The sequence below is a fragment of the Calidris pugnax genome, unplaced genomic scaffold, assembly GCF_001431845.1.
Source record: "Calidris pugnax isolate Ruff unplaced genomic scaffold, ASM143184v1 scaffold11, whole genome shotgun sequence".
In the NCBI taxonomy this organism is placed as follows: domain Eukaryota; kingdom Metazoa; phylum Chordata; class Aves; order Charadriiformes; family Scolopacidae; genus Calidris; species Calidris pugnax.
The window spans coordinates 11,330,575-11,344,826 of record NW_015090803.1 but is presented as its reverse complement, the minus strand read 5'-3'; the positions used below and the strand labels follow the sequence as shown (position 1 = coordinate 11,344,826).

Below are 14,252 nucleotides of genomic sequence, written 5' to 3'. Positions count from 1 at the left end.
GTCACAGTTCATAAAATTGGCAGAAATGATTTAATTTTCTTTTTAAGAACATGAGATTTTTAAGTAGCTCTTCTGACATAAAGCTTTTCCCTACTGAATCTATTTAAAAAGTTAGTTAACATATTAGACTTAAAAAATAACTACCACAATATAACTTCTTTTGATCACAGGTCAATTTAATTTTAAAGATCATCAACAGTTTTTCTTCCTCACAAAACACAGTTTGAGTTGTGGCTTTGTGGAAGGCATCCCTTTCCATGACAGAAGAAGAGGGGCAGAGGAAAGAAAGAGAAGTGGGACGTGGCAGTAGCCTCCAACATGCTGTGGGGCTTCAGGACGAAGGTGAACTTAGTGGAACAGAATTAAGTGTTAGCATCTTCAGTTCACACTGGAAATATGTTGCATCTGGCAGAAAAATGGGCACCAAGCTTAGCAAAGGAAGGAGCAGGGCTCTCCAAGTCTTGCAGCCCTGCTGAAGTCAATTCTTTTTTGGCACAGTGGCCCATATCAGGACACTACTTATGACACACATTGCTCTGCAGGAAGCAATAACTAAATTTTAGTGGGCACAGCAGCTTTGTACTACGAGGGTCCCAGCCTCAAGTAGCTGCTTCTTATTTGGTGCTAGTGTGTACCTGCACCAGAGTCTGTGCCTAGGAAATCAGAGAGACTCAAAACTCAGATCCCACTGTTCTGGGGGGAAAAACAAATGACCTGTCCAGGTCCCTTCACCTGTGCATTTCAGAATTTCTTTCTAATTAATCAGGTTAAAAGAACTGCTGCGTCAGATGAGCAGCACAGAGAAAAGCACCCATCAGGCAGATCTGTCATTAACCTGCAAGCAACGAACCGAGTTCTCAAGGTCCCTGAGAGAGGCTCAAGTGTTTGAAGGAGGAATAAGAAGCCCTCCATGGAGCTGGAAGATGAAAGAAAGAATATCAAAATCATAGCGCTTCACTCCCCAATCTGCACAGCATATGGCAAAATTATTTAAACTTTCATGTTAGTATTAATAAAAAAGTATCAATAACAGTGTTACATTGTACTCTTCTACCAGGGCTTTGGGGAAAAAAAAAAAATCTCTGGTACTTTTTAGATTAGGGGATTTTTAACAGATTTATAGAACCTTAGCTTGCTGCTGTTTCCTTACTAGAACACCTAAAGCGCTGTCATTTAAACTAACAAGCAGATGAAAAGGGCAAACACCAGCCCTGTCAGCCCTGAGCAGGTGGATATTAGTAGGGAAGGACTGCAAAGCTCCAAGTTACCAATAGAAGAGGCTAAGTGAGAAAAGAAGCAATTAATGATACAAACAAAACTACTTGATCAGGTGTGATGAGAAAACCTCTGTGGGAAGGGGGAAGCAAAGGGACAGGATACAAGAAACATCTCAGCATCCTCACTGCCCAGACCACTAATTTAGATTTTACAACACTAAAGAGAGGGTCTATCTAGCAAGGTATATATTTATAATCTGCAAGACCAGAGCCTATTGGGGAACAGGAACAGGGAGAAGACACTCATTCCACATCTAAAGGCAACACTGCTGTGTCCAGGCCAGTGAGTCCTGCAGAGCACTGTCTCTGCTTGACCTAAAGATTCCTTTTTCCACATGGAGCAGAGAAGAGTATCTCTAACAAAACATTCACTGAAACAGGCTTCCATCACAAACTATAATTAAAAAATAAAATAAAATAAAAAAAACAAGGGAGAACGACACACAGGAGTTATTTTCAAGTAAATATCCAGAGTGCATACTGCACAGGAGATTTAAATCTTTGTTTTTCCCAGCCAAACAGTTTGTTCTGTAAACTGCAAGACAACTTCAGTGTGAAAAAACAGCCACGAGAAAAACACCAAAAACATCATGGAATTAAGGAAGGAAGAGCAATACAGAGCCATGCACATAAACATTGACAATGCTGAAAGAAAGTGTAATTTAGAATTAATTTCCCTTTTTTCTTTCTAAATTTTGCTACTTTGAAGAAAGACCTCTAGATCACTTCAGCAGATGCAAACAAAATTATAGGATAAGCTAGAAAGTTACTGCACTTGGTAAAGAAGGAAATAGAGAAAGTATAAAAGTATTTCTTACAATTATTAGAAGTTCCTATTTAAAAATAAAAATATCAGGAGACCAGTGGAGCCTTAAAAAGCACATGTAATTTCTGAAAAATGTGTTTGTAAATTTTCAGACTACATAGAAAAAGCAAGCAAAGCTTTTAGCCCTGCTTAGTGATCATTTCCAAGCATATAATAAGTCACACAAACTCCCCAACTTCTGTGGACTTGTGTCTATCATTATCTCCTGAAAACACAGACAATCAGTCAATTTACGTAGGTTTCCCAGATGCAAAAGTACACTGTTACTTACTTGGGATTGCAATGACTGCCCATGAGAAGATTAAGACTGAAACACTGATCAAAGTGGAGATACGTAACACAATGTCCCAGATTATCATGAAGAAATATCAACTGTATTGCCCTTCAATATTACATTGGGAAACAACCTACTTTATAGCTCCATTTAGCTTGACCTGACAGGTGTATGACGCAATGAATATAACGAATGAGCCCCTGTACCAGGAATACAAATAAAACATCAAGGTCCATCTCTCACCTTTGTCAGGTACACCTTGCATTTTTGTACAAGGGAAGAATAAAACACTGGGGATCAAAAAGATGGCATTAAAACTTAAGGAATTATTCCCTTACTCCAAAGAGAGCAGGTGAGAACGAAATGGATAAGAAATGAGACCTGCTAATAATAGTATCAAAACCCTGAGGTAGCCAACAGATTTGATCACGTTAAATGGCAGTAAGTGAGGTTTCTGCAGAAATTGCTTCTGCGTAAGGATGGCTGCTTCTACTGGCTGTGTAACACACCAGTGGGTTTAGTCACACTCATGGAAATCTCATTATTTAAATACTACATGATAACACTTGATAGACATGAACTGTTGAAACAGACAATACCAAATGTTCTAAATTACACTTTTTAAAGGTAATCACATACTGAGGATATAAAAAATAATGTTGCAGGAAAACAAAAAAAAAGCATCCTGAAAGCAAGGATTTCTTTGCTCAATATACTAGAAATACACGGCATTTCTTACAAGCACAGCACTTAAAAGGCATAAATTGTTCAGAGATTTGTCTGCTTCGCCAATTGTCTGCACAGGGACAGAAGTCCCAGAAAAGCAGGTGCTATTTCAAAACACAGCTGAGGTCTCCAAAGCTTTTGGGGGATTGGGATGCTTGATTCCAATTAAAACTTCAACCTGAGGCAGCTTCAAGAGCTCCACTGAGCCAGCATTTGTACAAATAAAAGTTTATGCTGAGCATATTGCTCATGATTTTGCAAGCACGGACTGAGCTTTATTCTCAGTGCGGTTGCAGGTCAATGTCTCTTGCCCACATGCAAAAGCTGCTTTAGTAATCGCCCTTGTCAGGTGCAAATGCTCGTAAGACATTTTTTTGAAACTTTAGAGTTTAATGAATCGCAACATCTGTGCAGAAAACAAAGCATCCTTTGCATTAGACACCCAGGTATATGCATTACGCAATTATTTATTTTCCTAACTGCAGTCCTATCGCAACACCCGGCACACACAGGCACTTTTTAATTTTGAAAGAGGCCCTATGTCAAGTTTCAGAAGTGCGTTCTCTTTCACACATGCATGCACATCTCTCCCTGGAAACTTGAAATAAGCAGAGCCGTTACACAATATTCTACCGCAACAGTGGTAACTTACAGAGAAGGCTTGGGATTTCAGGATCACACCACTGAGACCGAGCAATAATTCACTATTAACACACCTTACATACAACGTAACAAATTCAAATTCACTGTTAGCATTCCAGTTTTACAAGTGCCTGCTATTCAGCAGTGTGTGTTTACTGCATTTGACTCAAGATGCTGCTACCAACAAAACAGGAAAAGAGAGGAAGGAAAACAAAGAACTGATGAAATAAAACAAGCAAGCAACAGGAAAACAGATTTTAAGAGATCTGCCGATATTCAAGAACAAAAGGAACAGGCAATCTTAGTAATGCTTTCAGTTTGGCTAAAAAAGTTTGCATTACCTGTCGACTTCCCTGCTTGGAGGAGCAGCTGCTAGTACTTCTTGAAGGAGACAACATTTTCTGGGATACACCAAAGCTTTTTTCTTCACTCATGATCCAACACTATTTGTTTCACGTAAGCTCACTTAGAACACCATTAAAAGGTAATTTAGAAAATGTGTTGGAAGACTCCTGAGAGAAACACGGGACTCATCCTTTACCCAAATGCAGTCCAGAGGCACGATCTGGATCCCATGGACATTCCTAAAAGGGAAAAGAAAAATGAAAAGCCAAGTTATTAGACATCATCTAATTGCCATCCTGTAGCATGAATCATAATAAAGCCTTTGGTAATAGTGACTGCCTTACTGTACTTTAGTAGAAATTAATTCAACAATCACTTTAAGATAAAATTTCAAGTCTCAAACAGGAACAACATGAATTCTGGATGCTAAACACATGCTTTAATTTTCACTATTTATTCAGAGGACAAAGTACAGTATCAAGCATCTTTTTAAATATTTAAATTAATTTAAAAGATTAATAAAGACACACATAGAGTACAATAAATATTTATGTAAACGGACCAAAAAACAGCCTCAAAATGAGAAGAAAGCATCGAATAAAATGTCTCACAAAAAGAATGGTGAGTAATCAAAAAAACACCTCTTTTTCACAATTCCTTGATAATTTTAAAAAGTAAGCATGGCTTCAGGTTGTATGGGGGGGGAAAAAAAATATTTCTATAAAAAAGAGCAATACATAACAGTAGTGAGCATGCAAATTCAGCTGCACAGAGCTGTGCATGACCGCTCCCACCTGCAATCAGAAAGTTGTAACTATTGTCACATCAGTTCTCCCAGTCGGTGACTGGAAGAATAATGAGCAGGCTGTTTAATAACAGTGCTGTTTGCAGCATACGCAAATAAAAGCCACGCCAGAAACTCCCAATAACGGATTTCCAGTGTGGGCTAGAGTTGTCATGGTAACTGCATATTTTTTTAAAAAAACAAAACAGAGGACATAACAAAAGGGCGATGTTTTCCAAAACTTGGGGTGGTTGGAGGAGCTTTTTAAGAGCTTATCACTTCGGATTGTATTGTATTGGGCAAGGAATTTGCACATTAGGAAGAGCAAGAACCACCACTGAAGATGCTAAGGAAGTTTCCACAAAAAGAAGAGAAATATCATTGCCAAAACAGGGAGGTGCTACTTCACAATCCCCTCACTTGTGCTGTCAGAACAGTCCTGAACCGGGATCACTGGTTATTGAAGTTTGCCATTCATTTATTTCTTGAAGAGGCTCAAAAACCTATTCTGAGAGAAGGAGCATTTTCAGATCTCTAGTAAAACACTTTGTGTATTTTATGAATTAATTTCCCTTAAAAAAAAAATATACAAAAAAACCCTATAGAGAAGTAAAAAAAAAAAAAAGTAAAACCAGGAGGTATATTTAAAATGAAGACAACACTCTGCTGCAGAAATCCTCTCTCCTTACCACCATAGCCTGAAGCAGCCAACTTCCAGAGACCTCTTCCAATCTACAGCACCTCTTCAGCAATATACTTTGCTGTAGCATTTCAAGTAACATCCCCTCTTTTCACCTGAAACAAGGTCTCTCTCTTCACAGCCTTTACCTTACCTACTTAGCAATACTCAGTAATCTCCAGAGCAAATCTGTGCCCACCAACAATAACGAAACGGCCCCAGTCTCCAGAAGTAGTGTGAGAAAGGGAGCTCTGCTGGGGCTCTTTCGCTGCTAAGTCAGCTTGGCAGTTATTTCCAGGAACCACCAGACAGGTACAGAATCACACGGGGTCGGAAGGGACCACTGGAGATTATCTAGTCCAACCCCCCTGCCAAAGCAGGTCCACCTAGAGCAGGCTGCACAGGAACTTGTCCAGGCAGGTATGAATGTCTCCAGAGAAGGAGACTCCACCACCTCCTTGGGCAGCCTGTTCCAGGGCTCTGCCACCCTCAAAGGAAAGAAGTTCCTCCTCAAAAAAGTTCCTCCTGTAGAAAGCCAGAGAGCACAACACCAGAGCTGAAGGAAACCAGAAGAGCACAGCAATGGGACAGCAAGGTCTGAACTGAGCCTGGTGCATGGGTTTTACACCGAAATTACCACTGAGATTAGGAATAGTGCATTTTGGAGAAGGTATAGTTGCTTCCTACCTGGAAGATAAGTTTGTGTGGCATTTCATGAAGGACTAGCACTTTTAATGTGTTTAGACTTATCTCAATTTATGCAGGTTTTAAACTGTGGAGTGAGCATAAAGTATAACTTTCTTGCTTATTTTCAAGCTGTATTTAGTAAAAAAGTTTAATGATAACATCATTATAACTAACAAATAAGAAGTCAAATATCCACAACAGGAATGGGAACACGATTCCTGCAAACTCATCCTCCAGATAACCCCCTGAGAGTACCGTCCAGCAAGTGCTTTGCTTTTTTGGCACACTCTTTGCTCATAGAACCATCTGTCCTCTTCACTGCTCCGTGTTCAAAATGAGCACTTCAGCACTTGGCATTCAATGGTGACTATCTGGCAGTTTGGCAAAGACTGGCAGAATTCCTGGCAAGAAACAGGCTCTAATTGCAGCAAAATGCACTGGAAGTTGCTGTCACCAGTACTGTGCGAGTGTATCTCCAGGTTGCACTAGATGTAAGTTATACGATGACCTTTGTCTGTCTGAACACACAGGACAATGGTTGGGGTGTCCTGGAAGCATCAGGTAACTGAAAAATATGGATGTCTCATGGACTTTCACACAAAAAGAAGTCATACAATCAGAAGAGTATTTCTACCACCATGCTTTGGTGTTGAGTCTAAATTAAGTTAAAGTGTGGCTACATTAGCGTTTTAGGACAGAGCAGAAGAGGGCACTTCTGCAGCAAATCTCCTGATCTTGCCACATTTAGGTTTGCACTGCAGGACAGCCTTGGAACATGGAAACCAAATCCTTTTGGGATGAGCTATGCTCCAGGAGTGCAACCAGTGCTCACTGCACCCAGTTCACAGCACCAGACTAGACCTAGTCCTGACTTGTCCCATCCTGGTGTAGCTGTGGGGTCCTCACCTTTAACTGATTTGCTACAAAGGTCCACTTTTACTGCACTGCTCTGCTTGCTAACATTGACATCATCTAGACACAGATGTAGCCACTTAAGATCTCATAGGACAATGTCATTTGTCCTTTTTAAGTCAAAAAGAGAGAGACTGGACACTTTTCCAGAATTCAAATGAGCTGAAGGTGACTCAGCCACCTACCCAGAGATGCTTAAACCAGAGGCAGGAGACAGGTGGGGTAAACCTGACAGAGAGGTGGCTGAACCTCTGAAAACCTGAAATATTTTGTCAGTCTGCTTCTATAATTGGGCTTTTAGTATTTCCCTTTATTACTTCAAATTAATCTACTACATGGACTGAAGCAAAAGGTTTTGTAACCAGCCCTACAGAAGGCAGGAGTGAAGTGTGCCCTCTCTCCAAAGTGTTTTATTATTATTTTATTGGAGTTTCCCAGTAACATAACTTATTACCTTGAGAATTCTAGAACGTTAGAATGTATATGAATAATGAACATGGCCCCAACTCATCCGTGAAAACTGCTACACACTCCAGCAACTACTTTGTGCTCCTTTTTTAAAATTCTCTTCACGTTCAGGAAGAAAAAAAGAAAACCACAGTTGTCCTTCAACAATAACCCACTTATTTTTCCAGGAAGGTGTGAAAACACCAATCCTGCATCCCAAACTGACTCTCACACTCTGGCTGCCAACAGCAGTGACTGAGCCTCTCTAGGGGGACTGATATGAACTTAAGGCTACCAGGTACAAGAGCAATTACAACTTTAAAGCAGCCATAAAAATCAGTATTATGCCAACTATGCTGAGATTGCGGCCAGAATTGATGTTTTGAGGTCATCATGATCCAGTTTACTTCATGTTCAATACATTTTGCTCCTCCCCGTATCACAAGACGAACCTCGGAATTGTGTTCCTGCCCACCTTTCCTGCGGAGCACACAGTGCCACTCAGTGTGGCTTACTCAAAAAGACAAATCAGAAGTGTGAGGTTGAGGCAAATCCAAATAAATTTAGGGCAGGAACTTTCACAAGTGCTAAGTACTGGCCTAATTCTTTGCTATCTAGTCAACAGCAGCAAAAGTAGGCCAAGAGTACTTTTGCAAATGACCTCGCCAGGTGCATTGTGACGAATTAAGAATACATGAGTATCAAATATTATTTATAGCTACTACATCCTAAACCCATAAACAGCACTTATCTCTACTTATCATCTGTTACTAAGAGCCTTATCATTCTACATCAATTAAAGCTAATGTAAACAATATGAGAAGACCTATTTTTAAAAAAAGCACCATCCCAAAATGTTCTCAAGCCTTTAAAATGCACGAGTTCAAAGCAGCTCCTCAGTATCATAATTCATCTCTTGCAACTGTCAAAACAATACGCTTACAGCAAAATTCAAGTTATCCCACATCTTAGAAAAGGAAGGCAAAAATTTAGGAAAAAAAATACTGGGAACTGCAGTAAAAATCAACATTATGCAATTGTTTTTGTTATGGCTCTAGAAGAAAAATAAAGCTTAACAGCTGCTTCAGAGCTGATTCAGCAGTGAAAGAACACTGAAGAGAGATTTTGAGCAACAAAACTAAAAGAATACATCTCATTTTGTAGCTGTAGTCAATTAAGGTTTTGTGGATAGAAGAATATGAACAACAGCCTGATGAGAGTCATGTGGGCACAGCAAGCAGAGGACTGAGCATCCCAAATTAGAATTGCAGGCAACATTGAGTGACTTTCACAGAATTAGAAAAGAATCCGTGCTGAAACCTTTGCTCTGTAGCTATTATTAAATTATTAAGTTCCATTCACTCATGTCCACCTGGATAAACAAAGCAATAGTCTTTCCCAAGTAATGCTTTCATGGCTTTCTCTGTTATACTTCAAATTGTCACCTTTAATCTATCCCAGTGTCTCATCTGGTTCAAAAAAGGAAAGAATTATTTATAGACTACAGATACGCCATGTACAACTACTGGAGATGTCTTTTCAAGGAGGGTATTAGCTGTTCCTGAATTACCATAAGATTCATACTATTGAAGGACAAAGCTTTGTCTTGTTGCTACCTATTCTCTTTACAGAAGGAAACTTGCAGAAACAAAGAAAGTAGTTTAAACCAACTTCTTAATAACAAGTTATTAATACTATCTTTAAAAACAAAAGTTCAAACAGCTTAGCGAGACTAACAATAACAGGAAGTATTTCAGAACTGCCTTCCATCAGATAAGTGCTGTCTGTAGACTTCATCCAACACAACCTCTGTTGAATGGATGCTTTTGATAGCCATGGCCCCATACTGCTCTCTCAAGTAGTCCGTTATGCAAAGAAACAGTTAGTTCCACTTAGCCCACCTCTTTGAGGAGGCTATCGTAGTAATTAAATCATACTATTTCAGTGACCCAAAAGAGGAAAATGTAGTTCAAACAAAACTCTCCTACTTGTCTAATCAAGAGAGATGCAGGCAGAGTGGGAAAGGAAAAAAGCGAGACAAATGACCAACACACCACATTTAATACCAGATTACTTTTCATGTATAATGTTCGTTACTTGAAGAAAGAAAATCCTGTACGTTCCAGTGTATGGCAAGCAAAAAACCAAAACAAAACAGAAAAAAATCCCGTAGAACACACAGTAGAAAAACATCAAAAAAGAACATGCTTCAATGCCAAGTCTATTCAGACTCTCCTCAAGCAAAGCAACTATCTCCTGTTTCACCACCCCTTGGGGCAAATAATTCAATCATTCTATTAGAAAAATCTTATATAAATTTAGAAATAGGTCAATTAATATCTTGAAATATAAGCATATATATAAAACCACCACCTTTCACTCACATCCACTGTAGAACCTAACTATAATACTGTATGCAACACAATTCATTTTAAATGCATAATCTTGACACTGTTTCCACCTCCCCAGGAAATCTGCGATTGATTACACTTGTATAAAAAATTTTTTCTAGGTATATATTCTAGACAGATACATTAAAAATCTTGGTAACTAGCAATACAGAAAATACAGGCAGTAACGGCTGCATTATTAGGGTAATTAGTCAGCTGTCATACCACCTTTTCCACACAACTTTTAATTGCAGTCAAGAATCATAAGTAAAGTGACTGACTTAGCTCACTGTCAGGTCCTAAATCATTAATAATTTTCCTTCTCTCCCTGCCTCTTTTGGAAACAGCCTTGCCTAGGGACAGCCTGGCAGCTCAGGAATCTCTAGGAGGAGGCACCAGACTAAGGTCCCCCCTTGTCCCCTCCAGCTCTTAGCATGACTCTCACACACTCGATGGAGAAGCCAGAAGCTGAGGACCACAGGAACCAATCTGTGACCCAGTAACAGAGGGGGCCGTGGTCTCCTTGTCACGAGAATGGAGCAGAAAATAAGAGCTACTGAGCTAGGATCAAATTCCAGACTGGGAGCAGACAGACTGCATACAGCAATGCTAATGAGGTTGACAGCCCTCCCTGTGCTCAATTAATAAAGAAGCGGTGGGTCTGTTTGCATGGGAAGTCCCATTTATCAAGCGAAGACCTTACAAGTGAAAAGACAAAGGATGATCACGCAATAGAAAAGAGAGAAAAGGCTCATTATCATTTGCAGTAAGGAAGGTAACAGGCACATGGTATCATTTTACAGTCTGTACTAAAAACCTTGGAAAGGCCCATCTGTTACTGATAACATCCCCGAGTTTGTACGAGTGGAAACGTTACCATCAGAGCTTTGGCACAGGCTAGGTTGCCTTTCATTTTTCTGCTATCTGTTACTATTTAAAGCTTCACTTTGTTCACTAAAACAAAGATAACTCCACTATGCCCCAAGGCTTATTCCTTTTTAATACTGCACTCGTTATTGCTAAAATGTTACTGAAATACAAACTGTTTGTTTTCCCATATTCAGTTTTGATAGGCACAATGTTAGTTCTGGAAGTCAGTGCCTTCTCGTGGAAGTATCTGTCAGTCTGCCAGCATGTAGTAATTCAAGATCTTCAGACAGCCCTGTCTGCACATCAAGGAAAAGACATCACTTTCCTGTCAAATCATTGACGGCATCCGTGTAACTTTGAATCTGACTGTCTCTTTGTGACCTGATAAGCCGCATAATGCTGTGAGATGTTTAAAACTACCAATACTGCTTGACATCAAGCAATATATTTTATTAAACCACCAGACATAGTTGATTTAACTATGGAAAAACAAAACCACAGCCAGTCACCTGTGGTTTCAAGTTGAAGAGCAGATAGGACTACTGGAAGAGTTTTGATCCAGACACGATCCTCACCAAAGCCTGAAGAAAAACATCATGGAGTATGTATGAACTGCAAACACAACACCGAGATCCTTTATCTCATGCAGGAAGACTAGACGTGTTCATTACAGAGCATCAGGATTCAACAAGCCTGCATTGTCCTCTTTAATGTGGTGTTTTCACATTTTGGCATCTAATTTCTAAAAAAAAAAACCACCAAAAAACAACAAAAAACCCCACAAACACAAAAGCAAACCCCAAAAAACTAGGGTCCCCCTCCCAGATACCTGTTTTTCCATGATACTCTGTAATCATGGAATGATGATGAATGTACATCTTGTGTAATTTCTAAAAGAAAAAAAGTTACAAAAGAAACAACACTTCCCTTTGAGAACGTTTAGCATTTCTCCTTTATAAGCAGGCTGATTAGCTCAAAATTTAAATCTCATTAACTTTAATGACCGAGGTAATAAGATTCAGTTCTTCCTAGGATGCACAGAATTTCATTTATGTGCTTTATGAAGTGTAGTGACCAAGAGTTATGAAAATGTCACATTTCTTCTTGATCGACGTAAGATATTTTTAGAGGCTTCTGTCTCAAAATGCATTCCACTACGCCTTCTTCGGTTTACTTTACAGCATTAGAATTTATAAATGCAGAGCTAAACCTTTCTTTTAAATACTATGCAGATTATGTCTTTACAGAAGGTCTTTCATATTAAGATGTTTGAAACATCAAAAGAGGTGTGCAGCATTCTGAAAAACGTGTTAACCCTTTCTAACATCATCTTAGGCGAGGGGCCATTAACGTCCCAACACTCTGTTTCTGAACACAAACGTGTGACTAAACCTTGGCACTTTAGAGATACCTTCTAGGGAACAATTAACACATATAAAGTACACTGAAGACAATTAGTACTACAAGTGCCAAGTATTTTTGGTATTAATGCCAAAAGGTAAGAGTTTGTTGACTCCAAGCTTTCAATAAAAAAAACCAAACAAATATAAAGAAAAAAGTGTACACAGAAACATCTTTTCTTTAAATAAAAATTAAAGATGTTAAGGCTTGGGCTAGAGCTCTTCAAGGACAGACAGGACAACGTCTGCAACTGTCCTTTTGCTTGGAAACACATACCACCTACACGTATGCAGATGAAAGAATTGAGAAGCAGGTGCAGAGTGAGCGAACCATGTTCTTGGAAGACTCTACATCACAGTCTTAAATCCATTCATATTTATGACTGTAATGAACACCTTGACAATGGGAACCAGAAAAGAGGTTCTAAGGATCAGGTTTTCCACATGTTATCTTCATGGCATAGGATAAAGATGAACTGAAAGAAACTTAGAAGCAGAAAGATGTAAGATATGGGGAACCAGATTATAAATCTGATTGATTACATGGAATGTTTTGACTAAATAATATGAAATGGCAAAGTATCACAATATCACAATAAATCACAATAGCTGGGTCAGCAAAAGAAGATGCGAGGTAGAGGTGGCCTCTCACTAGGTTAACAGGGTAGCTCTTAAGCTCCCCACCTCAAATGACAGAGCCCCACGACAACCTCCTCAAGTTGTGAAGGGCTGGAGAACCCAAATGCATCTAGAGTTACCTTAGAGGCTCCGCTCAGAGCTAGCAAGAGAACTTTTGACCTTGAAAAAGGAAGACAGCGAACACAAAGCTGCATAAGCAGCAACCATGCTTGGGAAGAACAGGAGGTCTATTTCAGAGTAAATGCTTTCGCGTCAGATCGTGTCCTGCCGCTGCCTAGCTACAATGGAACAAAATCTAAAAGCAAGTTTGGAGATTGGCCAAAGAGGAAAGCTTCAATTAAGACTTTGTGAATAATTTAATACTATTACATATAGCCCAGATCAAGGAAGACGTATAGAGTTTTAATGCACTATATTTGTTTATACAAGTCTACTACAGTATGACATCCCAATGTAAAAGTAGGGGCTGCCTCCGGCAATAGAGCTCAGAGTTAATACAAAGCTGCTGCGAACTGTAACAGATCTCAGTAATAGCTCAGTGCCTCTAATGATGGGTTGCAGCTCAAATTCAGATTCACTTTATAACTGCAGTTAAAGAAATTCTTGCTCCCAACCAATCTGTAACCGTCCCTTTCCAGTAGTTCCCCTGCCAAGTAAAGAAATAAATTTAAAAAAGAAAATAAAAATCTCAAGAGCTCTCCCTAATCCACTTCAGCGGAGAGTCGTTTGCCAAAGGGGGTAGCTCACACACTTTGCTTTGGCCAAAAAGCAGAGATGGTCATCACCAACTTGTGGGCAAGGAAGTAGAAGCAGTGTTATTTTCAACTGCTGATCTGAAAGAGATACTCTGTCCCTATCTTACATTTAGATTCAGGTTACTGCCAGTTACCAACTATCTATTTGGATTTAATTAAAAACAAAAGAAATTCCACATGATTAAAAAAAAAGCTTCAGCTACCCACCCCTTCTCAAGAATTTTCAGAGGTTTAAAAGATGGACTATTTTAATTAGGACACCTCAGCAATATGAAAAAATGGATAATTTACAAATAACTTGATTTGAGCTCAGTGAAAGGGTCCTACGATTTAACAATCCACATTTGTTATTTGTAATGAGTACACTCATTTTTTACTTCAGTCCAGTCACCATGAAGAGGCTACAGAGACAGCAGACAACAACATGAAGAGTTTTATAGCATGTGCAGTCAAGCGTCTCGGTTGCTTCATAGCATTTTTGAGGTTGGTTATACTTGAACTGCAACTGAACAACCTGGATTTTAATTATAGGCTATAAAAGCAGCAATAAACTCGAGTGTTTACAAGCGAAGTCGAGTCCCTTTAAACTGGTTAAGGTT

The 14,252-nt window shown here is 39.3% G+C and overlaps 1 protein-coding gene across 4 annotated transcripts in view; it reads right to left on the bottom strand.

Moving 5' to 3' along the window:
* Window positions 1–14,252, bottom strand: part of OSBPL3 (oxysterol binding protein like 3) — an 83,552-nt gene that overhangs the window by 38,530 nt on the left and 30,770 nt on the right. For all 4 annotated transcript variants that reach the window (XM_014937827.1, XM_014937825.1, XM_014937824.1 and 1 more), the window contains one exon: window positions 4,087–4,329. In XM_014937827.1, coding sequence (XP_014793313.1) covers window positions 4,087–4,179 — 93 coding nt within the window. In that variant the 5' untranslated portion in view covers window positions 4,180–4,329. The remainder of the gene's footprint in view (window positions 1–4,086; window positions 4,330–14,252) is intronic.